The 26257-nt window shown below is 44.8% G+C and overlaps 1 protein-coding gene across 1 annotated transcript in view; it reads left to right on the plus strand.

Moving 5' to 3' along the window:
* The first annotated feature begins 4538 nt into the window (after nucleotides 1–4538).
* PGLYRP1 (peptidoglycan recognition protein 1) overlaps nucleotides 4539–26257 on the plus strand; it is a 42985-nt gene continuing 21266 nt past the window's right edge. The window contains exons 1-3 of the mRNA XM_041746357.1: nucleotides 4539–4782; nucleotides 5975–6025; nucleotides 6116–6383. Coding sequence (XP_041602291.1) covers nucleotides 4758–4782; nucleotides 5975–6025; nucleotides 6116–6383 — 344 coding nt within the window. The 5' untranslated portion in view covers nucleotides 4539–4757. The remainder of the gene's footprint in view (nucleotides 4783–5974; nucleotides 6026–6115; nucleotides 6384–26257) is intronic.

Genomic DNA, 26257 nt, shown 5'->3' on the forward strand with positions numbered 1-26257 from the left:
GGAACTCCCTTTTCATGGCTGGCTTCTTCAGATCTCTCTCGTCCATGTCTTCCTCCACAACGTTAGCTTCCTAGGTCTCTTCCTAGGTCTCTCTCTTGCTCTTTCTCCACACTCATGTGACTTCTTAGTGTAGAGGACGAGAAAAATCAAGGCCATTCCACCTCAAGTTTAGCATTAGCACAAGTACAGCCATCTTAGGCCCCTGTGAATAAGAGCTGAACTTTATAGAAAAAACTGCAGAATGTCCTCAATGTCCTTGGCAAGTAATCCCATATCAGAAAGACAACAGAGCTCAGAATTGCCCTTGGCAGAGAATCCCTTATCAGAAAGACAACAGAGCCCACACCTGTGGTATAAAGTCCCATATTAGAATGAGAACAGAGCTCAATGCCCTTGAAAGCCCCACATCAGAATGTAAACAGAACTTGAGAAATTCCTCCACCCCTTCTGAAAAAAAAACCAGCTGTAACCCACTTCAGGGTCCAAGTCCCTGTTCCGCTGTGTCGGGTATACTTGGACCCAAGCTCGAGCTTGTAAATAAACCCTCGTGTGTTTGCATCGGTGTCAGTTCCTAGGTGGTTTCTCGGATTCGCAATCTTGGGCACAACATTTAGCTGTTATTACAATCTGATTTTTTAAATCATTGGCTTGCTTTTGCTTCATTTATTTGTTTTTGGCGTTCTCTCCCAGTGGTGTGTCAACTCTGTTTCAGCGGGGACTGGAGCTGGCAGGCCTGGACATAGGCCATGTACCCACCACATGCCCTGGAACCTCACTGAGTGTTCAGCCCATGGGTAATGTCTGACCTGGCGCAACACCTTTGAGGTCTATCTCCGAAGTCCCCTTTACTCTACCCCCACATCTTTGCTTATGCTAATCCCATGGCTCTTCTAGAAGTCTTTTCTGACCCTCTGGACTCCCTCATGGTACCCATCCAGGGCTGTCACTGTCTTGGGATGAGTCTGTCTTCCCCATGTACTGTGAGCCCCAGAAGGACAGGACCAAGGATGTCCTGGGCCCTGCTGCGCCCCCAGCACAGGGCAGGACATAGAAAGAGTGGTCAGTGGATAGGTATTAATCCAGCCAAGTGCAAGGTATTGTTGGAATCCATAATGAAAATTTAATGGTAAATTGAAGTGGCAGAGAGGCCGGCTTTGGAGAAATCTTAGAAGAAAAAGAGTATCGCACAAGTGGAAACCATCAGAGAAGAGACAGATCAGCAAACATTAGATGACAAAGAGCCTAGAGGCTACAGTGAGGGGTCTGAATGCCAGACTAAGGCCCTGGGGATCCCAGACAGGTATAAGCAGGAGAGGAACTGGTTCATATTGGTACTTCAGAAGATCCCACTGCCTGCCTTATTGGGGAGAGAAGGGAGGCACTGTTTGTTCCCAGGTGAGTGATGAGTAATTAAGGGGCCTAGACGAGCTGGAAGAGCAGGCTGAGGGATAGTGACACTCCAGAGTGAAGAGGATGGGGTACCTGTCTTCAGAGTAGCCAGGCCTGGTTAGACTCTTTGACTATGCCCCTATCACCTGCATAACAGTAGGCACGCATCTTTACCTCCTTTTCCTCCTCTGTAAAATGAAGTTAATAATAGCCTCTCTTTCCAGGATTTTGAGGATTAAAATTAAAAAGATACTAAACCCTTTGGCACACTCTAGATACCTGACAGCTCGTGTTTTTATGAATGGGCCTAATGTTTACCATCAGGACCCAGACACATATCAGTTTCTCCGAAGGCAGCTGCTCCTTACTGGTCCACGCTCAAGGCAGCCCTGCACTGCACCCAATGCCCGCCAAGGGTAGCTCTGGTCCCATTCTCCTGGAGTCTCGGGCTCACCTTATGCTAAGGGATGTGTTCCTTCCCCACATCATCAGTGAGGTGGGCATAGATCCTGGAACCTTGAGACTGGGATAGGAATTTTTATTCAGTTGGCTCCAGGCGATTCAAGGTACCCACGCTGGAAATGCATGCGCATGCAGACACAATTGTCCGACTCGTGGGTTCTGGCGTCTAGAACACTGCAGGCAGGTCTTCCTTCTCAACACATGCATAATGATAGTATTAACATCTAACCTATACCCTGTGGAGAATTGAATCCAAGGAGGATAATGGAAGAGACGAAGACCACCCACTCTGAGAGGGAAGTACCTCCAGATCAGCTACAGATTGTGGCCTCTGTGACACTGGCCATAGGGAAGCAAGAGGGATTCAGTTGTCATGTCCTCCACAATACCTAAGCAGCATCCCACCCCCCTCTCCAGCCAAGGCTGCTCCTCCTTGGGCAAATCCAGACTGAGGAGGGTGTCTCCACTTAAAAGAGATCTCCCAAGAATCTTTCCTCATTTGCACTCTAAGCACAAGCTCATCTGTGACAAACCCTCCCATTGGGGAAGGGGACAGTGAGCAATCTTCATCTTAACTTTAAAGTAATTCTGGGGGATGCCTGGGTGGCTCAGTGGTTGAGCGTCTGCCTTTGGCTCAGGGCATGATCCTGGAGTCCCAGGATCAAGTCCCACATCAGGCTCTTTGCATGGAGCCTGCTTCTTCCTCGCCTGTGTCTCTGCCTCTCTCTCTTTCATAAATAAATAAAACCTTTAAAAAAATTAAAAAAATAAAAAGTAATTCTGGAAACCTAAGGCTGGGGCAGCATCGCTTGAAATAGACCGGGGATGAAGTTTAGATGGTGCCACAGGAAGTCAGAATTTGTCCCCACATCTCATGTGTGGCTAGCACAACATGAGGTGAGCGCTCATCAGGGACAATGGAGGAGACAGAGCTGCTGTGGCCCAAGCAGCAGGACAGTAGGGCCCCAGCCTGGAGTTCTCTGGGAGCCACAGCCCACCTAGTCCCGTCTGGACTCACATGGGGCTCCACGTGAGCAGAGGCGAATGAGAATGCAGACAGCAAATGAGAGAGCCAGTGGGAGAAGAGAGGGGATGAGGTAGGGCTGACAGGGCAGCCAGAGGTCTCCCTCAAGGAGCCCACCCTGAGGGAGGGAAAGGTTAAGAGAGGACCCAGGATGGAATCAAGTCCTCTGGCTAGAGAGATAGTACGCACAGCACTCTTGGGGGAAACGGGTTTAAGATTCTAGGGAATGTGGTGATTTCCTGGGGAGGAGGAACAGGAGAAGTCTGAGGCAGCTTGGATGCAGTCAGCCCAGAAAGGGGGCTGAGCTGACACGTTAGTTATGCAAATGACTGACCTTAAAATTTAGAGGATTAGGGTACTCATGGCTGGCCCAGGTGGAAGAGCAGAAGAGTGTGAGACTCTTGATCTCTGGGGTCATGGGTTCAAGCCCCACACTGGGCGTAGAGATCACTAAAAAAATAAACTTGAAGCATTTAGATACAGGGGATCCCTAGGTGGCTCAGTGGTTTAGCACCTGCCTTTGGCCCAGGGTGTGATCATGGAATCCCAGGATGGGAGTCCCACATCGGGCTCCTTGCATGGGGCCTGCTTCTCCCTCTGCCTGTGTCTCTGCCTCTCTCTCTCTCTCTCTCTCTCTCTCTCTCATGAATAAATAAATAAAATCTTTAAAATAGTGATCTGATCTGAAGGCGCACCTGCACCCCAATGCTCATAGCAGCAATATCCACAAGCCAAACTGAAAAGAACTTAGATGTCCATCGACAGATGAATGGATAAAGATGTGGTATATATACAATGGAATACTACTCATCCATAAAAAAAGAAACCTTGCCATTTGCAATGATGTGGATGGAACTAGATGTATTATGGTAAGGGAAATAAGGCAATCAGAAAAAGACAAATATCATATGATTTCACTCATGTGGAATTTAAGAAACAAAACAGAGGATCATAGGGGAAGAGAGGAAAAAATGAAACAAGATGGAATCAGAGAGGGAAACAAACCATAAGGAGACTATTTATGATAGGAGACAAGCTAAGGGTTGCTGGAGGGGAAGAGGGGTGGCAGGATGGGGTAACTGGGTGATGGGCATTAAGGAGGACACACTGTGTAATGAGCACTGGGTGTTACATAAGATTAATGAATCACTGACCTCTCTCTGCAATTAAAATTACACTATATGTTAATTAATTGAATTTAAATAAAAAATTTAAGGGGATCCCTGGGTGGCGCAGCGGTTTGGCGCCTGCCTTTGGCCCAGGGCGCGATCCTGGAGACCCGGGATCGAATCCCACATCAGGCTCCGGGTGCATGGAGCCTGCTTCTCCCTCCGCCTGTGTCTCTGCCTCTCTCTCTCTCTCTGTGACTATCATAAATAAATAAAAAATTAAAAAAAAAATTAAAGACTTTTTTAATTTAGAGAATTAGTTTTGGAGTGGGAACCAAGATGTGTATGTCACTGGGCCCGAGCTGGGAAACTGAATTGGGGGAGGGGGGGGGCTGAGCCTGGGAATGTGGAATGAGTGTTGTTATGAGGGAGTCTTCACTCCATTCAGTGCCCAGGTGGAAACTCTTGAGCACCTCAAGCTGGGTTAGGGCCAAGCTGCAGCCACGGAAAGCCTCGAGTAGACCAGGAAGCAGCAATGAGTCAGTTAGGAACACTTTGCTTTCAGGAGCTCACACCTCCTGAGCAGACCAGCCAGTCCCCTCCTAGAGAAACTATGTGCTAGTGATTCCTGAAGAATCTGAAGAGCTAGCTGAAGGGTGGCCTGATCTGAATGCCCAATCAGAAACTGGTGACAAAAGGTTGGGGCAGCTGCCTACAGAAATTCCAGACTTGATCGCTCTCTCCTTCGCTGTCCTAGAGCCTCTTCAGAAGCGATGACACCACAAAGCTCCATCTTAGGTAAGGAGGACCCCGAATGCTAGCATCATCTCACCCCATCCCCAGTGCAGCTCCCAAATCTCAACATCATTCCCATCTCCTCCCCACCCCTGGTCGCCTCAGGAGCATCTCACCTCATCTTGCCTCACCGCTCCATTCTTAGACAATCCAGAAACCTTCTGTCTGGGAGCCAAGGCTGAGGACTCAGTCTTCCCTGAATGCCCCTCGCCTGGCAGGCTGCAGCTACACAGGGCCTGGCTGAGGAAACCAAAATCCACACCTTTAAATCCCCCTAACCTGGGGCCTCTTCCATACTCATCTGCCTTCCCTGAGGACCCCTTGACCACTTTCTCTACCCCATGTTACACCTTGCAATATGATTAATAAGAAATATTTATTTGGTCATTGAGATAACCAAAATCTATTTCCCATGGTATATCTGGTCTTTAGCATTCCTGAAAATGATTCAGAGCCATAAAGGTGAGATGGGTGCCTTAATAATGAAGGTGACTTTTGGACCCCACCCAAGCATGGGAGCTGGTAGCCAGGAGGACCAACCCTGTGCATGAAGGAGTGGAACTTTTATTCCCACCTTCCCTAGCTCCAGGGAGGGGAGAGGAGCTAGACACTGAATCGGCCAATGGCCAATGACTTTGTCAATCATGATTTTTCAATGAAGCCCCATGAAAACCCAAAGGGATTGGGTTTGGAGGGCTTCCAGATTGGTGAATCCATGGGCTCTGATGAGGGTGGCGCATCTGGAGGGGGATGGATGGTCCACAACCCCTCCCCAGACCTCACCCTATGTATCTTTTCATTTGGCTATTGATTCCTATCTTTTATCACATCCCTTAATAAACCAGTAAATGTAGGTAGATGTTCCCTTGAGTTTTGTGAGCCACTCTAGTAAACTGAAAGAACCTAAGGAGAAGGTTGCTGGAATCTCCAATCTGTAGCTGATGGGTCAGAAGCAGAGGTACTGGCCTGGGGCTTGTAACTAGCATCTGCGGGGTGCTATGGGGTATGGTCTTGTAGGACTAAGCCCTTAACCTGTTAGAATCTATCTCTGCACAGACAGTGTCAGAATAGAGTTGAATTAGCAGACACTGCTGATACCTTGGAACTTGTTTGGTGTTGTGTGTGCAGGAAGCCCCCCACATGTTGCAATTCAGTTTGGGAACTGTGCAAGAGCCCCCTTTTCTTTCTCCCACAGTTCCTGTCTGCATAGCACTCTTCTTCCTCCAGTGTTCACAAGTAGTAACAGGTAAGGACAAAGAATGAGGAGGGAGGAGGCTGCCCTTGGAAAGTGGGTATCTGTTCCTCCTTGGACTCACATCATCAGTGTCTCCACCAGGTGCCCCCGTGGGCTCAGGGCTGTGGCTGTGCCAGCCTGCTCCCCGGTGTGGGGATCAGATCTACAACCCCCTGGAGCAGTGCTGTGACTATGACACCGTCCTGCCTCTGAACCGGACTCGTCTCTGTGGCCCCAACTGCACCTTCTGGCCCTGCATGGAGCTCTGCTGTCCTGACTCCTTCGGCTCCCAGAAGTTTGTCGTGAAGTTGAAGGTACTGGGTGACAAGTCCCAATGCTTCTCATCCCCTATCTCCACGAACTGCCCCAGGTAAAGGCCCCTAACTGCTCATGACTGAGGGAAGAAAGGAGGGATGAGGGACACAGAAGGTCATAAGAGGATGCCTTGTTCTGCTGTTTAATTTTTTAAGTTTATTTATGCAATCTCTACACCCAGTGTGGAGCTTGAACTCCTGACCCCGAGATCAAGAGCCGCACACTCTAGTTACTGAGCCAACCAGACTGCCTCTCCTGCCCCAGCCCTGTCCTGTTGTTCTCTCTCTGCCCATTTCTGGAATCTTTCCATTCTTTTCCTTGTCGGTGTCTCATAATTTCCTAATTTTTCTTTCTCTGTGGCTGAAGGAAACCTTTCTAGATGAGCTCCTTATGAAAATGTGATGATGTTTTCCACATGCCAGCAGACACCCCAACCTACACCACTAGCCCCCCTCACCTCGGCAGGGTAGGTAGGAAAACAGAGAAGCTGATTGTGGGCTGGCCCTGTGCTGCCCATCTTGGGACATTCAGAGACTCCTTCACGACCTACATTGCCTTGTGCCTCAGTCCCTCATCTGTAAAACAGGGATGATACCATCTTCCTGAGCTGCTGAGGCATCGTAAGGAAGATGCTTGGGATTTGAGTTTTAGGGTATTAGTATTAATATAAGGATGAGATGAAAACCCTTTTCTAGAAAATTTTGCATGTGTATCTTGAAATGGAAAAAATAAATTAAAAAAAAGAACAAATCAACCAAAGACCTGTGAAATTTAGAAAGCTGTTTTTTTTTTTACTGATGCAAAATATTTATTCCAAGTTAGTTATTTTTAGAAAGCTGTTTCTAGAAGATCTGATGGCTTCATGTTGCATGAATTTATAAAATCAAGACTTCTCTTTTCATTTTCTTACTGTCTTAATCCCCTCTGAAACTGAATAAAGTCAACCTCACTTAAAATGGAGTCAGGAGGGCAGCCTGGGTGGCTCAGCGGTTTAGCGCCTGCCTTCAGCCCAGGGCTTGATCCTGGAGACCTGGGATCAAGTCCTACATTGGGCTCCCTGCATGGAGCCTGCTTCTCCCTCTGCCTGTGTCTCTGCCTCTCTCTCTATGTCTATCACGAATAAATAAATAAAATCTTAAAAACAAAAGAGGGAGTCAGGAGGGGCACCTGGGTGACTCAGTCAGTTGATTATCTGCCTTCGGCTCAGGTCATGATCTCAGGGTCCTGGGATTGAATTGGGCATCCTGCTCAGCAGGGAGTCTGCTTCTCCCTCTTCCTCTGCTCCTCCCCCACTGTGCTCTCTCCCCCTCTTTCAAATAACTAAATAAAATCTTTTTTTAAAAAAATGGAGTCAGGAGCCCAGAAGGGGAAACTTTCATGTTATACCACACACAACCCTTCACAGAACTAACTGGGAGAAGCCTACATGACTACCTCAGCAAGAGGAAGACTCTGTCCTGGCAAGAACCCAGCCAGTGAGACTGTCACAGTGCAGTCAATGAGAAGCCTCTGCACTGAGAACCCCCAGTTTACTCCAATGGGCCTCTCCTATATAACAGTCTTGCCCACCTCCCCACTTTCCTCTGTAAAGGATGAGTCTCCCCTTTGTTTTCTGGACTTGCCTGTGGTTTTGCCAGGGCTCATGTGTGTCAGATTCCAATTCTCTGTTCCCGAAAAAAAAATGGGTGGTGAGGGCGCTGGTAAAATAACTGATATTTTTATTTCTAACTTCAACTACCTACAAAATGAGATAAAATCACTATCTTGAAGAGACAGATGCCCACCCACGTTTGCTGTGGCATTATTCAGTGGCCAAGATATCCATATCCAACAACCTAAAAGCCCATTGACAGATGAACAGATAAAGAAAATGTGGTATACATCATAAATACAACGCACTACCATTCAACCATGAAAGAGGAAATCTTGCCATTTGTGACAACATCAATGAACCAGGAAGGCATTATGCTAAATGAAAGAAGCCAAGCAGAGAAAAACAAATAGCGTAGAATATCACTTATACGTAGAATATACAACAACAAAAAGCTGATTTCACAGAAACAAAGCAGAGATAGAATGGTGGGTGCCATGGGCTGGGAGGAGGCAGAAATGAAGATTGAGGTCAAAACCACACACTTTTCTAATATAACTTCTGAGAGGGGGGATCCCTGTATGGCTCAGTGGTTTAACACCTGCCTTTGGCCCAGGGCATGATCCTGGAGTCCCGGGATCGAGTCCCACATTAGGCTCCCTTCATGGAGCCTGCTCCTCCCTCTGCCTGTGTCTCTGCCTCTCATGAATAAATAAAATCTTAAAAAAAAAAAAAGTTCTGAGGGGCACCTGGGTGGCTCAATTGGTTAAGCGTCTGGCTTCAGCTCAGGTCATAATCTTGGGGTCCAGGGATCAAGCCTCATCCTCTCCCTCTGCCTCTTGCCCCACTAATGCGCTCTCTCAAATCAATGAAATCTTAAAAAAAAAAAAAAAAAGAGTAAGTTCTGAGGCTCTCACATACAGTACAGTGACGACAGTTAATAATATATACGGTATTATATACTTAAAAGTTGCTATGAGATCTTAAGCAGTCTGAAAACACACACACACAAAGGTCTTGTGTGAGGTGATGTTATCTAGTAATCATCCCACTATAAATATATATTGTGAAAATCAGTAATAGCAAATCTCATTAAAATGAAGTGGGGAGAGCAGGCCAGGCGGCTCAGCGGTTTAGCGCCTCCTTCAGCCCAGGGTGTGATCCTGGAAAACCAGGATCAAGTCCCATGTCAGGCTCCCTGCATGGAGCCTCCTTCCTCTGCCTGTGTGCCTCTCTCTCTCTCTCTCTCTCTCTCTCTCTCTCTCTCTCTGTGTGTGTGTGTGTGTGCGTGTGTGTGTGTGTGCGCGCCTCTCATGAATAAATAAATAAAATTTAATTAAATAAATTAAATTAAATTAAATTAAGTGGGGAGGTCCCGGCAGGAGGAGTTCTCACGTCCCACCATTCACAGTCAATTGCACACCCAACAGGAAGAGAGAAACCTGACCTTGGATGAACTTTATCTTGCACGTGGATACCAGTTACCAGCAGAAGGAAGCTGCTTTCCTCATCCCTCCAGGGAACAGCTCCTCCAGTGAGAAACCACCACACTTGGAATTCCAGATGCCTGTAGTTTGACCACTGCTTGTTTGTCCGGGATTGCAGTTCTCTTTTATTCTCCCAATACATCCATCTTCTGCTGATAAAATAACTGGCCAAGTCTATTTTTAAAGCTAACAATGATGTAGAAAGTGTTGGGGTTCAGAGCTAAAGGCCAACAAAGAATTCTTGAGTCATCTTCAGTGCATAAAAGGTGGTTTAATTAAAGCATGGGGACAGGACCTGTAGGCAGAAAAGAGCTGCACTGGGTTGTGACGGGTGACTGATTATATACTTTCAAGTTGGAAGGGGGTTACCCACAGCACAAACCTCCCAGGCATTTTGCAAACAAGGTTTCCAGGACCCTGAGGAGGCTGGCTATTGTTAGGAAAAGGTCATTTATTAATGTTTAGTAAAAACTCAGTCATGAGACCCTCCAGATGTATACAGTTGGCCAATGCTTGGAGTATAAGCGCCAACATACATCTTGGTGGGGGGTGTGGGACAGAGACAAAGGAAGTTTCCAAAGGAATTTCTATATGTTTAAAGGAGACTCACAGGATCCTGGGGAGTGTCAGACTAAGACTGTCTTTTGCCCTTAGCATAGTGTCAACATCGAGGCAGCTGAGTCCCTGGAGGAAGGTAGCTGCCTGTTTCAAGGACTTGTCAGGGGCTGTAGGCAGTAAGGAAATTCAATAATATCTCTTCTGCCTTTGTTTCCCACATCAACAACACACAAAAAAAGTTAAATTTTGTAAGGTGACTAATGTGTTCATTATCTAGATCTCAGTAATAATCCCACAATGTATACGTGTATAAAATCATGCCATTGAATACTTTAAAACATACCAAATGAACATTTGTCAATCATCCCTCAATAAAGCTGAATAAGCATTTAAATGGGATCATTTTATTTATTTATTTAAATTTTTATTTATCTATGATAGTCACAGAGAGAGAGAGAGAGAGAGAGAGAGAGAGAGAGGCAGAGACACAGGCAGAGGGAGAAGCAGGCTCCATGCACCGGGAGCCCGATGTGGGATTCGATCCCGGGTCTCCAGGATCGCGCCCTGGGCCAAAGGCAGGCGCCAAACCGCTGCGCCACCCAGGGATCCCTAAATGGGATCATTTTAATGAACAAAGCATGACTCATGGAATATAATTACAAAGTAGCTTTTGTTTTCACACCTCTTTTTACATTTTGTTTCCCCTTGTGATGCTAGGTGTTCCCCTGTCCCTGGATAAAAAAAAATCCCTGGAAATCTCCTGGTCACTTTTCTTTAATAAAATATTAATAAATATCCTCCTCTGACCAATTTAAAATGGCCAGGGGCTCCTGGGTGGCTCCGCTGGTTAAGCTGCCGACTCTTGCTTTCCACTCAGGTTAGGATCTCAGGGTCATGAGATGAAGCCCCCTGTTGGGCTCTGCACTGGGGTGTGGAACCTGATTGGATCCTCCCCTCTGCCCCTACCCACCCCCTAACAACCAACCCCCACAGGCTTTCTCTCTTAAAAAAAAAAAAAAAAAAGGTTAAAAAACAAAGTAAAAGTAAAATGTCCAGAAGCATGTGTAAAAGTGAAAACAACCATCCTGACCACATTTCACTATCCCTCCTAGCTCTGGCCAGCAGGAAAAGTAGAAGCCTTAACCTGAGGAAGGAATGTTGGCACCTTTTACTTTTTGCTCTGTCACACCCTTTTATGAATCTTCCTTAGTTTCTGAACCTGCCGCTGAAGGAACTTTGGGAGGGATGACAGTAAAGCCTAGGGAGTTCCAAGGCAGGGGCAGTGAAGTTCCTCCTCCACCAGAACCATCCTGGTCATCTAGCACTGACACCCCGTGGGCTTTGCAAATACTTAAAGCTGCTTCTTTCCGTTCAGGGTGCATTTTGCCTCCTACACAGACACGTATCTGTCTCTCACCTGACCTTCCTTTGAGGAGGGCAAGCACCTCCGCTTGCTTATCTACGTTCCTTATCAGCCTTGAAAAGCCTTGAAAAGCCAGCAACCAAAATCCAGCAGCAGCTAGGCTGGCGGGCATCCCGCAGGTGTCCGTGCAGCTGCAGCAGATGGGCCTCTGCCAGCCAGAGGTGCTGGCTCTTCCAACGCACGGGCTACCGCCTGAGGGACGCCAGGGCCTGGGGCGGAGCAGACTCGGGCATGGGGGTACGAACCCCATGTGTGAGACCTGAGATCTCGGTCTAGATAAAGGGAGGCACGCAGATTTCCGCCTCGTGGAAGATGCACCTGTGTAACCTGCCCAGGTGCGGCCACGCGGGTCACGACTCTCCGGATTCCACTCCAGAAACGCGGAACTTGGGCTGCCTGACGCCCAAAGGGTGGCGGAGACCTGGTGGGAGTCCCGGGCTCCCAAAAGGGGCTGTGAAGGGGGAGCGCAGCCCCAAGCAAGGGTGGTCCCAGCCACCGAACTCAGCAGCGTCCCAGGTTCCAGGAAGCCCGTGGTAACCCCCGAGTAGGCCCCCTCGGCGGAAACATGGCGGGCCCCTCCGCCGCAGCAGCAGTGCGCATGTACGAGCTCTACTGGGGGGCGCCTGCGCACTGCAGGGCTATTCCACGCGGCTGTCTCAGGCTCCTCCTACCAGGCGGGAGGGCAGCTGGGGATGCTGGCTGGGAGGTGCCGGGAGTGAGCTGCGCACCCTTTGAGCGACAGTGTAAATGCAGTATATTATTATGCTTGGTGCACTTGAAATCCGCCCTTGATCCCATGATTGGATGATGTTATAACCCATATTAAAACTAAGTGACCGGGGGCGCCTCGGTGGCTCAGTCCGTTAAGCATCTGCCTTTGGCCCAGGTCATGATCCCAGGGTCCTGGGATCCAGACCCGCAAGGGGCTCATTGCTCGCTGGAGAGCCTGCTTCTCCCTCTCTCTCTGCCTGTCACTATCGCTGCTTGTGCTCTCTCAATGTCTCTCTGTGTCAAATAAATAAAATCTGAACAAAATAAATAAAATCTAAACAAACAGAAAACCTAAATGATAAAAAAAAAAAGCACACCAGTCCTTGAGGAGGTGAAAAGCCATTGATGCCTCTGGATAGCAGGGTCCTGGTGGTCTATGTTAAACTTGTTCATCCAAGTTGATGGTGGGGGGCAGTGAGCAGAAAAAAGGTTCAGGATAAGTTTTAGCCGCCTCTCCGTGGGAGGCTGACCTCAGGTAATCTTCTCTCCACACAGTTTCTTTGGAACCAACCCCGGGTTAAGATAAATGTGGAGTGTCAACTATGTTATCAGACAACATTGTCATTAAGAGGACGCTTGATCTGGACTAAAAAAAACTGTGAGTGTGTGACCAGAAAGAGTTAGGGATCCTTAGAAAAAGAAAGACAGACATAGCTTTCTTGATATAAGGAAAGTTATTTTAGCTGCCCCCACCCCCTATCTTGTGAAAGAATGAAGAACAAAGAGCCAGGAGGTTGACTAATGGTATCAGAACAATGAATCACTGTTAAGACTCCTAGGGTTCATTCATAAGGGAAGACAGCCTTATGCACACTAATTAGTTATCTTAGCTGCTAAACTCCATTGAGCTCTCAGATACTGGACTAAAAGGAGCCAGAATTGATGATGCTTACCCTTGCCAATTCTGGTGAACTTGACCTGGACTCAGTCATTTCAAGGTGATTTTTGCCCCAATTCCATGCTGTATTCCCCATTGCGCAAGCCCCTTCGTGAATATGGATACACTCTTAGCCTAAAACTTCCCCAATTTTGTTCAGGGAGACTCTACTTTGGGAAAGATCCCCGGGGTTCTCCTTTACTTGTCGCAAATAAAACCTTTTCTTTTCCTATCCTTTAGCTTAGTTGTGTCTTTTGGTTCAGCAGCATCAAGAGGCCAACAGGTGAATCCAGTTTCAGGTAACAAATGGACACATAGGGATCCCTGGGTGGCGCAGCGGTTTAGCGCCTGCCTTTGGCCCAGGGCACGATCCTGGAGACCTGGGATCGAATCCCACGTCGGGCTCCCGGTGCATGGAGCCTGCTTCTCCCTCTATGTCTCTGCCTCTCTCTCTCACTGTGTGCCTATCATAAATAAATAAAAATAAAAAAAATAAAGTTGTTTAAAAAAAAAACAAATGGACACATAGATGCAGACAGGGTATCTACTTTCAGGGAAAGACAACAAAGAATAGTTTAAGAGATAAGCCTTGGTTTTCCTGGATGGAGTTTCTTTTTTTTTTTTTTTTTTAATTTTTATTTATTTATGATAGTCACAGAGAGAGAGAGAGAGAGGCAGAGACATAGGCAGAGGGAGAAGCAGGCTCCATGCACCAGGAGCCTGATGTGGGATTCAATCCCGGGTCTCCAGGATCGCGCCCTGGGCCAAAGACAAGCGCCAAACCGCTGCGCCACCCAGGGATCCCTGAATGGAGTTTCTTGTTTCTGAGCCTAACACTTGTATGTTTTAGGAGCTACACTGCGTTTCCCTGTTCTATGCCTGTTTTCTATTTATAACCACTATCTATGACGAGCAGCAGATTTCTTCAGTTCAGGTTGATGTTCACACACACAAGGCATGACGGGCTGCAAGTTGGCAGAGTAGAGTTAAAAAGACATAAGAGGGAAACCCACCATGGCTTCATGACAGCATCAGACACATCTTTGTTGGGAAGCCTTCCAACTATCTAGATGGTGCTTTCTAGACTCCAAAACAGGCAGCTCAGCTGAAAGGGGTAAGCCCTGTGGTTGGAAGTGTGAACAATCTCACCTGCACATCCTCATTTACAACAGGAACTATTAGCATGTATCAGCCCACAAGGGTAGCTTCCAAAGTACATTAGTATCATACTCAGAAACAAGAAACGTCATTCAGGAAAACAAAAACTTATTTCTGAAGCCATTTTTTTCTTTTTTTAAAATATTTTATTTATTCATGAGAGACACAGAGAGGCAGAGAGACAGGCAAAAGGAGAAGCAGGCTCCCTCAAGGAGCCCGATGTGGGACTTGATCCCGGACCCCAGGATCACGCCCCGAGCTGAAGGTACACATTCAACCACTGAGCCACCCAGGCATCCCTGAAGCCATTTTTTTCCCTAACAGATCCAGACCCTCTGGATCTACATGTCCATTCACAGCTCATGTAGTCCAGATCAGGGGTCTTTTTCAAGATAAACAATGTTGCCTATAACAAAGGTGACATCCTACATTTATCTTAACCCAGGATGGTTCCAAAGAAACAGTACTAAGAGAAGATCATGAAAAAGTCTTGTGGCTGGGGCACCTGGGTGGCCTAGTGGTTGAGTGCCTACCTTCAGCTCAGGTTGTGATCCCGGGGTCCTGGGATCAAGTCCTGCATCCAGCTCCCCTCAGGGAGCCTGCTTCTCCCTCTGCCTATATCTCTGTCTCTCTCCCAGTCTCTCATGAATAAATAAATAAAATCTTTAATTAAAAAAAAACAAAACCCTTGTGGCTAGTGCCCAAACTTCTTGGAATACTTGCTCATGGAGCTCAGTTGCCAGGCTGTGTGGAAGCCCCAGCAGCCTTGTGGCCAGGCCCATGTGGGCAGGAACTAAGGTCCCTAACCAGACTCCTAGACTGAGCTCCTAGAGGACATCCAGCACTGGCTTCCCAAGCACACAAATGGGACATTCTAGAAGCAAATCCTCTGGGCCCAGTCAAGCCACCCCAGCTTACTCCACGTGAAGGAAAAATTAACCTACCCAAACTGTATTTTTGTTAGGAAAAGCAATGATTGTTGTTTTTTAAGCTGTGAATCAAAAGGATGAGAACCCAGCTCCCTTTCAGGGCAGATTAATGGAAGAAGCTTTCCAGAAGTATACTAACACAGACCCCAATTCTCCAGGACAGTCATTATTGACTGTGCATTTTTTCCCTTTAGCCTGCAGCAGCTATCAGGAGAAAATCACAGAAAGCAACTTCCAGGCCCTAAACCCCTGTGAACCAATTGTTGAATATGGCTTTTGCTGTCTGTAGTAATAGGGATAGGGCAGGAAAGGAGGACAAGTTTGTTCAAAATAAGCAGAATGCCCAGTTCTCAGCTGTGGCATTGGAGACCCTAGTGTCCCAGCATCACCCAATACAAAAGCCTACAAGGCCAAAATCTGGCAAAGCCAAGCTAGAGTCCCAGCTCACAAAAGGCTGGGACGTAATGAGTGCCTTCTGTAAGAAGGATGGCCATTGCAAATAAGGCTTTCCCCACCTCTGAAACCTTTGTTGCCTGAAGTTACAGAGAACCAAAGGGACCTGAGCTCTCCTACAGCTCCCCTGGACATCTCCACATAACATACCAGAAGCCTCAGGTAATCCTTGACATGACAGGTAAGAAAATTGAATTTTTCCCAGACATGAGAGCCACCTACTCTGTCCTCACTCAAGCGTACAGGGCCTCTATTCCACCTGGACAACAAATAATTGTTTAAGAGATGATCCTTGGTTTTCCTGGATGGAACAGATGGACAGCCACAGGAGAGATGATTTACTTGTCCACTAGCTTGTAGCAGGGCTCTCTTGAGCTTTCCCATAGCTTTCTGTGGTTACCTAAATGCATTACTACCTTTACTGGGGAAAAACATATTTTAAACAAATGATTCAGAGAACTGAGAAGCAATCAGAGGAAATCTGTTTTACAGGAGAAAGAGATAACAAATGGGGGGAAAAAAGAGAACTGAGTTAGTCGCAACTTTGAATCTGCCTTCACCTCCCTTCCTCCCGTTCTTGCATCACCAATGGGTGCAGCTCTCATAACCAGCTCCTAGACCACCCTCAGTGCCTCAGTATTGGCTCCTACTCCTCCTACCCTCACTATCGAGGAGCAAAGAGTACCCCAACTGATGGGCCACCTCTTTTTGTGGTTCAAATCCCTCCCTGGACTTAGAGCACCAACTTTAGTTTCCCCATAGGAGTCTCAAGTAAAAATGTTGGGAACAAACTGATTGACTTTTAGGTGGACCTAGGTGCAGTATCTTCAGTATTTAAACTAATTTAAATTTGTTAGGTCTCTTTTCAAAAATATTTTATTTATTTATTCTGTGTAGAGACACAAAAAGAGAGGCAGAGACACAGGCAGAGGGAGAAGCAAGCTCCCTGAGGGGAGCCTGACTTGGAACTCAGTCCCAGGACCCCAGGATCATGACCTGAGCCAAAGGCAGATGCTTAACTACTGAGCCACCCAGGTGCCCTTAAATTTGTTAGTTTAATTAAGGTAGACATATCTTCAGATTTATCGGCGTTAACTATAAAACTTTTATTTTACGAAGGTTTGCTAAAGGTTGAATAAGCTCGTGTTCTTTCCATGGCAATTTGTCACCAAAAAGGAGACTCAAAATGATGGTTAATTTTGTCTGTCTCAAAAGGTACTCATAGGTAATTGTAAAGATAGCTTTCAAAATCTTTAGTAAGCCAAGACTTTGAAGTTTTGCTAAGTCAAATGATAAATCAGATTGAATTCATTGGACATCTAAGTCTTTTCCAAATAAGATAAAATACTGAAACATTGGTTACTGAACAAAGATTTGTGCTTTTGGCTTCTTACTGCAGAGAAACTGAGAATGCGTGGGTCTGTTGGTAAACATGAGTTATGCTTTTTTTGAAAGATTGTACTACAGAAAAAAATGTTTTCAGAAATTATAACATGTATTCATGAATTTCAGATCTAAAGAATTCTGGTGTAACAGTTCATGATTGCTTACTACTTAATTTTCCCTCAAGACTAAGGTTTCTAAGAGTTAAAATTCTGCTAAATGTTATTAAGACTCATAGAGGGGTGGCTGGGTGGCTCAGTCGGTTAGGCATCTGCCCTTGGTTCAGGTCATGATTCCAGGGTCCTGGGATCAAGCCCCCCATCAGGCTCCCTGCTCAGCAGGGAGTCTGCTTCTCCATCTCCCTCTGCCCCTCCCCCTGCTCTTGCTCCCTCTCTCTTTCTCTCTCTCTCTCAAACAAATAAATAAAATCTTTTTTTTAAGGCTGATAATAATAAGGGAGGAACTCTATATGCAAGAAACAATGAATTTTTAGTGAGAAAAATATAAGGAATGGGAATACATTTTGTTGAGGGAAAAAGAAAGTAATTGTGTCCTAAAATGAGAATGGTTGTTTGGGGAGAAAAGGCTTAGGACAAAATCTAAATGCGAAAGAAAGTTATAGAAGGTTTGTGAGGGAAAACCTTTGGAGAAGAATTTTAGGTGTGGTCAGGACTGATTGAGATAGAAAAGAACAGAATTTTAAAAGTACACTGGGGGACCCCTGGGTGGCTCAGTGGCTGAGCATCTGCCTTCCGCTCAGGGTGTGATCCCAAGTTCCGGGATCGAGTCCCTCATCAGGCTCCCTGCGAGGAACCTGCTTCTCCCTCTGCCTGTGTCTCTGCCTCTCTCTCTTTCTATGTCTCTCCTGAATAAATAAATAAATCTTAAAAAAAAAAAAAAAAAAGTACACTGGTATGAGACTGAAATTCTACTTTTCTCCCTTGCAAAAACAGAGTTTTCTTGGATTGCTGGTCTTGATAAGAAAATGTAAACCAAGATTTTTTTCCTTTTCTTTATCTGCCCAGAAAACCAAAGCCTCTGGATTTTTAAATTAAATTAAAATTAGGCGACTTGCCTGACTCGGGCCACCTCTCCGAGTCAAAGGACCCCGCCCGGGAGCGCTCCCCATTAAAGCACTCTCGAGGGATCCCTGGGTGGCGCAGTGGTTTGGCGCCTGCCTTTGGCCCAGGGCGCGATCCTGGAGACCCGGGATCGAATCCCACGTCAGGCTCCCGGTGCATGGAGCCTGCTTCTCCCTCTGCCTATGTCTCTGCCTCTCTCTCTCTCTCTGTGACTATCATAAATAAATAAATAAATAAATAATTAAAAAAAAAAAAAGCACTCTCGAACCTAAAAAAAAAATTAATTAATTAATTAAAATTAAATTAATTAATTAATTTAAATTTAATTTTAGGTAGGCTCCACACTAGGTTTGACCTCATGACCCTGAGATGGAGACTGAGCCACCCAGGCACCCCAAAAGCCTTTATGTTTTGTCTTTACCAGGGCTTTGATTACTGAAAGTTAAACCTTTTCAATATTAAAGAAGCTAAGTTTTGCTAACAACTATATAACTTCCTGTAGAATCTCTTATTATCACTTTGGTGAAATATAGAGTTTTATAATGATCTGTAATCCTATTTAGGCATGTCCTTTAAAATAGATATTTTGGAGGTGCCTGGATGGCTCAGTCAGTTAAGCATCTATCTGTCTTGGCTCAGGTCATGATCTCAGGGTCCTGGGATAGAGTCCAATTCGGGCTTCCTGCTCAGCCAGGGTAAGGGGCAGGTGTCTGATTCTTCCTCTGCCCCTCCGCCTGTTCATGCTCTCTATCTCTCACTCTCAAGTAAGAAAATAAAATCTTAAAAAAAAAAAAAATCCTGAAGTTTTAATGTTTCAATATAAGGTCATCACTTGGTATTCTGATTATTCAAGTGTTATATGTCACAGAAATAACCACATTTCCTTGTCAGCCACATTATAATGAATTTTTTTTTTTTTAAGATTTTATTTATTTATTCATGAGAGAGACAGAGAAAGAGACAGAGACATAGGCAGAGAGTGAAGCAGGCTCCATGCAGGGAGCCTGACGTGGGACTAGATCCCGGGTCTTCAGGATCACACCCTGGGCTGCAGGCGGCGCTAAACTGCTGCGCCACCGGGGCTGCCCTAATTTTCTTTTTTTTTATAATGAATTTTCATATTAGATTGTTAACAATGTTTATTTTTTAGTCTTTTCCCATTTACAGTTATGGTTCGGATGCTCTTGCAAAACTAGTATTGTCTCCAAGGGGATTCATGAGAAGGACTTTTAGCAAATATAGGTTTTTGATATCTTTAAAATCATAAAACTAAAATGAATAAGAATTTCTAGAACTAATTTTTTAAAAAAGCTGTATCTGAACAATTAGAATTAGTAACATGGGACTAAAATGTACTGAGGAAGATGATTATAGTTTTTGTGGCTCTTGTTTGAAACATTGCCGGCTCTCTAATGTTTGCTCTTCCAGATGAAGGAAATTTTCTCTTAAGATATCCATGACTGGGGATCCCTGGGTGGCGCAGCGGTTTAGCGCCTGCCTTTGGCCCAGGGCACGATCCTGGAGACCTGGGATCGAGTCCCACGTCGGGCTCCCGGTGCATGGAGCCTGCTTCTCCCTCTGCCTGCTTCTCCCTCTGCCTGTGTCTCTGCCTCTCTCTCTCTCTCTCTCTGTGACTATCATAAAAAAAAAAAAAAAAAAAGATATCCATGACTGGATGGCACCTGGCTGGCTCAACCAATAGAGCACAAGACTCTTGATCTTGGGGTTGTGAGTTCAAGCCCCACATTGGGCATAGAGCTTACTTTTATTTTATTTTAATTTATTTATGATAGTCACAGAGAGAGAGAGAGAGAGGCAGAGACACAAGCAGAGGGAGAAGCAGGCTCCATGCACCAGGAGCCCAACGTGGGATTCGATCCCGGGTCTCCAGGATCACGCCCTGGGCCAAAGGCAGGCGCCAAACCGCTGCGCCACCCAGGGATCCCTAGAGCTTACTTTTAAAAAAAGATCCATAACTCACGGAAATATGTTAAAGTATCCCTTAGTGAAAATTTGGAATATTTAACTTTTCTCTCTACCTGAACTTACTGAAATTCAAAAAATCTTAATGGGTGTTCTTTCTTCCCTGGCAAGTGTAATTATTTGCATAAATTCAATGAGAATCTGTTCTCCTTGTAACAAAACACCATTCGAAACACGGGTTATATTACCAAGGCTTTGCCTAGAACGTCACATTGAGTCTATTGCATAGACTCAGATATGACTGGACAGTTTTAAGGTACTAAGGTTGACTGTATGGAACCAACAGAGCCCCTTGTGAATGTTGCCCTGATACCTTGCTTACGGAGTCCTCAGCAGCCTTATCAGTGAGTAAAGAATGTCACTTTCTGGAAGGTGCAGGAACCCCAGGATTATCTGGGAGAATCTCAAGAAGAGATATTACAGGCAAATCTGATGACATGTATTTGGCTTGGCTCTGGCCTCAAGACACCATTAAAAGTTCAATCTAGAGATTCCTTATAAAAAGTTCCAGCAAAGTAGATTTTAAAGAATCCTATGATCAGTTGCTATTCTTGCTGAGCTTATGTAAATAATTTGGCCAAATTTGTTAAAATTGGACTTGTTTTTCAAATGAATTAGTCCTGATTTGGCTATCCCTGGAAATAAGAGTGAATTTAGAAAAAAAAAAAAAAAAGAAAGAAAAAAAAAAAAAGAGTGAATTTAGAGAGAAAAATTATGTTTCAATAATACATCCTTCAATGCTAGATTCTAGTTTTGATTAATTGTCGTTAATTGTTTGATGTTTGCCTAAGCTAGACAGCCTGAGGGAAGCTTCAGAGAGATTGCCACTATCACTCAAACATAGACTATCTTTGTGCTTATTCCTCTGTGGGGATAATAAAAGGCACCCCATGGGCATACGATTATTTAAACAGCTGGACAGTGGGAGGAACTCCCCACTACTTATGTAACTCAGCTGTCATCTTGATCAAGTCAATGTGGCTGTGATAACAAAATTGTTCCTTAAAAGTCAGAGCGTACCCCACTCCATGGAGTTAAATATGAACTTGTGGAGATAAAGGATGGCCTCACCTTTATAATTGGACTGGAAAATGCATTTGAGGATATTCTTATCTCCTGCAACAAATTATCCCCCCACTTGACAGTGATTCCTCATAATCAGGATATTGTTAAGGCTAGCCATCAGGATACTTGGGTGGCTCAGTGGTTGAGGGTTTGCCTTTGGCTCAGGGCATGATCCCAGAGTCCTGGGATCAAGTCCCACATTGGGCTCCCTGCATGGAGCCTGCTTCTCCCTCTGCCTGTGTCTCTGTCTCTCTCTCTCTGTCTCTCGTGAATAAATAAATAAAATCTTAAAAAAAAAAAAAAAAAAAAAGCTAGCCATCAAGCAAAGAGGGCTTCTCCTTCTTCTCCTCCTCCTCCCCCTCTTCTTCCTCCTCCTCCTCCTCCTCCTCTTCTTCCTTCTTCTTCTTCTTCTTCTTCTTCTTCTTCTTCTTCTTCTTCTTCTTCTTCTTCTTCTTCTTAAATAAATTACAGGTTTTTGAGAGACACAGAGGTAGGCTGAGGGAGAAGCAGGCTCCTTGCAGGGAGCCCCACGGCTCAGATCATGACCTGAGCCAAAACCAAGAGTCTGACACTTACCTGATTGTGCTACCCAGATGGCCTGCAAAGAGGGCTTCTTGATGGCTTTACCTCTTACCTTTCTTTGTTCTGAGAGCCACCTCTATCAATGTAAAATCACAACTAGAGGCTTTACCCAAGCATACAGTAGCTACCTTTGACCCAATCCAACACAGTCACCCACAAATTCAAAAAGTGGCCCTCTAAAACCTAATGGTCCATGATGTCATGACTACAAATCAAAGAGGAACTTATTATGCTAATATTGAGACTAAATGTTGTATATACATGCCAAATGACTCTGCTAATTATCCAAAGTTTTAGGAGACATCCATACCCAAATTAAGGCAATATTTCATTCCTGTAGTTCTCTCAATGATTGGATTTATTCCTGGTTTAGCAGAGATGGCTTTCACTATGATAATAATATTTTTGTATGTGTCATTTAAAATATTTTCTAACTTACTATTTTGAAAATTTTAGACTTACAAAAAAGGTACAAAGACAATAAAGAGTTTTTATCTTTCATAATGTTGACATCTCTACAGACCTTATCTTAATTTTGCCAACTGTCCCCTGATGTTCACTACCTGCTCAGGATCTAATCCAGAATCCCACATTGCATTCAATCAATATGACTCCTTTGTGCCCTTCCATTTGGAATGGTGTTCTGTGTTTCGTTAGAGTCTATATTTGTCTTTTTTTTTTCCTTCTCCGATTGACTTATTTCTTTTTTTTTTATAAATTTATTTTTTATTGGTGTTCAATTTGTCAACATATAGAATAACACCCAGTGCTCATCCCATCCAGTGCCCCCCTCAGTGCCCGTCACCCAGTCACCCCCACCCCCCGCCCACCTCCCCTGTATTTGTCTATTTAGTATCCATTACAAGGCCAAACTAAAGGTCACATCTCCCCTGTGATCTGTGTTCATGTTCTGACCCACCCCGTTTATCTATTCTCACATACAGAGCCAATATTGTCCCTGTCCTATATCAACGCAGAGCCAGGTACCAGACAACTAGAGATTGCTAAAGCCCAGAGCCCAGCAACACTATTCAACTAGTCAATCCTAAGCTGTTTCCCATGCCCTACGTTGCCCTTCCTTTGGAAAACGCAGTAAGTCTCGGTCTCATGATTCCTCTCCTTCTTGCTTCCACTTTGTGACTAAACCTGGCACGTGTCTCATTTCTAGGGAACCTGTGAGTAACATCAAATTCCTTTCAATGGTATTGGGCTATGTCATCACCCAGTAGCCTTCAAACATTGGATACAAATAAGCCAGATACTTCTTTCTTAAAGCTTTTTCTCTCTGGTCAACTTTGAGAGGTCTTGCATGTATATGCACAGCCTGACTCTTTGCCCACACAGATTTCTGGTTATTTCAGCAGCGTATACAATTTTAGATTGACTGTATGTTCTTTTTTAAAATTTTATTTATTTATTTATTTATTTATTTACTTACTTACTTACTTACTTACTTATTTACTGAGAGAGAGAGAGAGAGAGAGCATGAATGAAAGAGAGGGAAAGAGGGAATGGAGAGAGAATCCCACACAGGCTCCACTCTCAGCTCAGTGCAGAGGCCAGCATTGGGGCTCAACCTCACAACCACAAGATCATGACCTGAGTCAAAATCAAGAGTAGATTGACTGTTATTTTCTTTTACCTCTTTAAAAATGCTATGCTGCCACTTCTCTGGTTCACTAGGAAACTCCCAGCTAGTTCTGTTCATGTGCTTGATCAACTAACCAGGCTTGCACTATCAGGACTCCCAATTTCACATCACCTTCTTTCATGTAAGTCACCATTATCTTTCTCTTTATTTCCCCATACCTGTTCGATATAGATCACTTCTTTATTTATTTGTATGTCTATTTGGTGTGAAACTCCCCTGGGTCTCTAGGTGGGAAAGTAACTGAACCAACTAGACAGATAAGAGAGAACTGAAGGAATGCCTGGGTGGCTCAGTGGTTGAGCATCTGCCTTCAGCTCAGGTTGTGATCCTGGGGTCATCCCACAGGGAGCCTGCTTCTCCCTCTGCCTATGTCTCTGCCTTTCTCTGTGTGTCTCTCATGAATAAATATATTTTAGAGAGAGAGAGAACTGGAAACCAGAAAAGGGGTGGTTTTTTGGGGGAAGAATATCATTCTTCTAGAGAAACTGAAAAGTGTCTTCATTTGCAAATGGTGAAAGGAGAGATGAATGTGACTGGCATCATAGTTCAATTCATTCAGAAACCTTGAGCTTTCTGACTTGTTTGCATGCCACTAGAGTGAGGGAAAGCAAACTGGGGAGGAGTGCTGAGCTCAGAGACAGACAGAGAAAGAACCAGATCATGTCCTGGAGTTCCTGGCTCCTGAGAGTCATGATGCTGGGTTCTACATTTGCCAACGAACCACAGAGTTAGGTCTGTAAGGAGTAGAGTGGATTTTCTGTAAGGAGCAAGCCTATTGGGGGCTGTACTTTGTTAGGCAGATATCACAGACCCAGGGGAGTGCAGGGTAATGCCATCACCTGGGGGCCACATGGGAGATTTAGGAAACTGAACCCATTGAACATGACTTGTTTCTTCCCAAGATACAATAACATGAAGAAAAAACAAAAACTTCCACACAAAACACATACTCAGAATAAATCAAATCCTCCTTTATCAAGATAAAGAATACTTTAGGCTCACCCACCAAAAAGCAGGCATAGAAGCAGGAATTTCTAGCTGCCTAAACTGCTTCTCAATTTCCAAGAGACAATTTATTTTGATAAAGTGCAGATGAGTTGATGACCTAATAGCTGTAACTCTCTGATGGGAGTTAGTAATGGTGCTTCTCTATGACAAGCTCTATTTAACAAAGTCTAATTCCCTAGAAGAGGATTAAAACTTTTGACTTGAGTGTGGGAGAGTTAAACCAGAAGTTCCTTGAGACTTGCACAATTGCACCATGAGTAACATGTCCAGAAAGAAAATCTCCAACAAACATCACTATCTCTTGTTTGGAAGGCTTGGAATCAGTGTGAATTCTGTTGGAGACCATCCCAAAAAACCATGCACGTTTAAACACTTGGAACTAAAAAACCCTGGGCCCAGCCTTGCTCATACTTCTTGTTACATAGGACATAATCAATTAGCATATTGTTTTAGTGTTCCCATTACCATTACATATGACTCAGTGCATCATACCCAATTTGCTTTAGAATTGCTTCTTCTGGGCAGCCCTGGTGGCTCAGCAGTTTAGCACCGCCTTCAGCCCAGGGCCTGATCCTGGAGACCCAGGATCGAGTCCCATGTTGGGCTCCCTGCATGGAGCCTGCTTCTCCTTCTGCCTGTGTCTCTGCCTCTGTGTGTGTGTGTGTGTGAGATAAATAAATAAGTAAAATCTTAAAAAAAAAAAAAGAACTTCTTCTAATGCTGTTACTGGCGAAGCAGTCTAATATGCATACAAAGACTTAAGTATTAGAATACTTATTGCCACATTTTAAGGGTAAGACTGAGAAACTGGGGGAAAACTTAGGTAACTTTCAAAAGGTGACAAATGGAATAAATTACAATTTATTTGTAAAGTGGAAATCTAGGCAGCCATAAAAAAAAAAAAACCTGTGTGCTTTGGGGATTTTAAAGGGGTATGTATAATACTATCTTATTTTATAAATGGAAAAGTGTGGTATATGTGTATGTGTGTACAAACATATAATTTAAAGAAAGATACAAACAGTACATTGTGGGGGTTTGGGGGATTTTTTTTAAGATTTTATTTATTTATTCATGAGAGACACAGAGAGAGGCAGAGACATAGGCAGAGGGAGAAGCAGGCTCCCTACAGAAAGCCTGATGTGGGACTCGATCCTAGGACTCTGGGATCATGACTGGAGCCGATGGCAGATGTTCAACCGCTAAGCCACCCAGGTGCCTCACAAATAGTACCTTGTAAATGCAGTTACCATGTGGGAGGGGAGGGGGTATAATGAAGAAGGTTATCACCTCTCATATATAATTTCTAGTTCTCAACAAATGGAACATTTTTCAATAACATATATTCCTATTGTCTGTATTGTTAAGTGATATGTAAAGATTAAGAAAGATAGGCAAAGAGGGCCACCTGGCTGGTTCAGTTGGTAGAGCATGCGACTCTTAAGGATTTATTTTATTTATTTATTTGAGAGAGAGAGCACAGGGAGGGAAGGCAGAGGGAGAGGATCTCAAGCAGACTCCAAACTGAGAGTGAAGCCAGATATGGGCCTTGAGCCACAGTTCCTATAGGGCAAGGGAGAAGGCCTAGGGGATGCCAGCACACACAGTGCATTGCACAATAGGAGATGAACCTATATCTGAAGTCAGGAAATCTGAATTTTTACATAATGGGTGGTAAGCCTGCCTGGTTTTTGTCCTGAAGGAAGATCTTACCACTATTACCCAGGACCCTAAACAAATCTGTCCTTCCCGTGGGAGGAAGACACTCCCTCTTATCCTTCAAGGCTATTCACACTATAAACATTCTTGAAAAGAGCCTGGAAGAAAAAACAGCCATGCCTCCTTGCAAGACATGAAAAAATGTAAGAGACCTATGGAGAATTGTCACCAACACCAACCAACAATATTAAAACAAAGAAATAGCTACA

Source organism: Vulpes lagopus, chromosome 2 (assembly GCF_018345385.1).
Source record: "Vulpes lagopus strain Blue_001 chromosome 2, ASM1834538v1, whole genome shotgun sequence".
Classification (NCBI taxonomy): Eukaryota; Metazoa; Chordata; class Mammalia; order Carnivora; family Canidae; genus Vulpes; species Vulpes lagopus.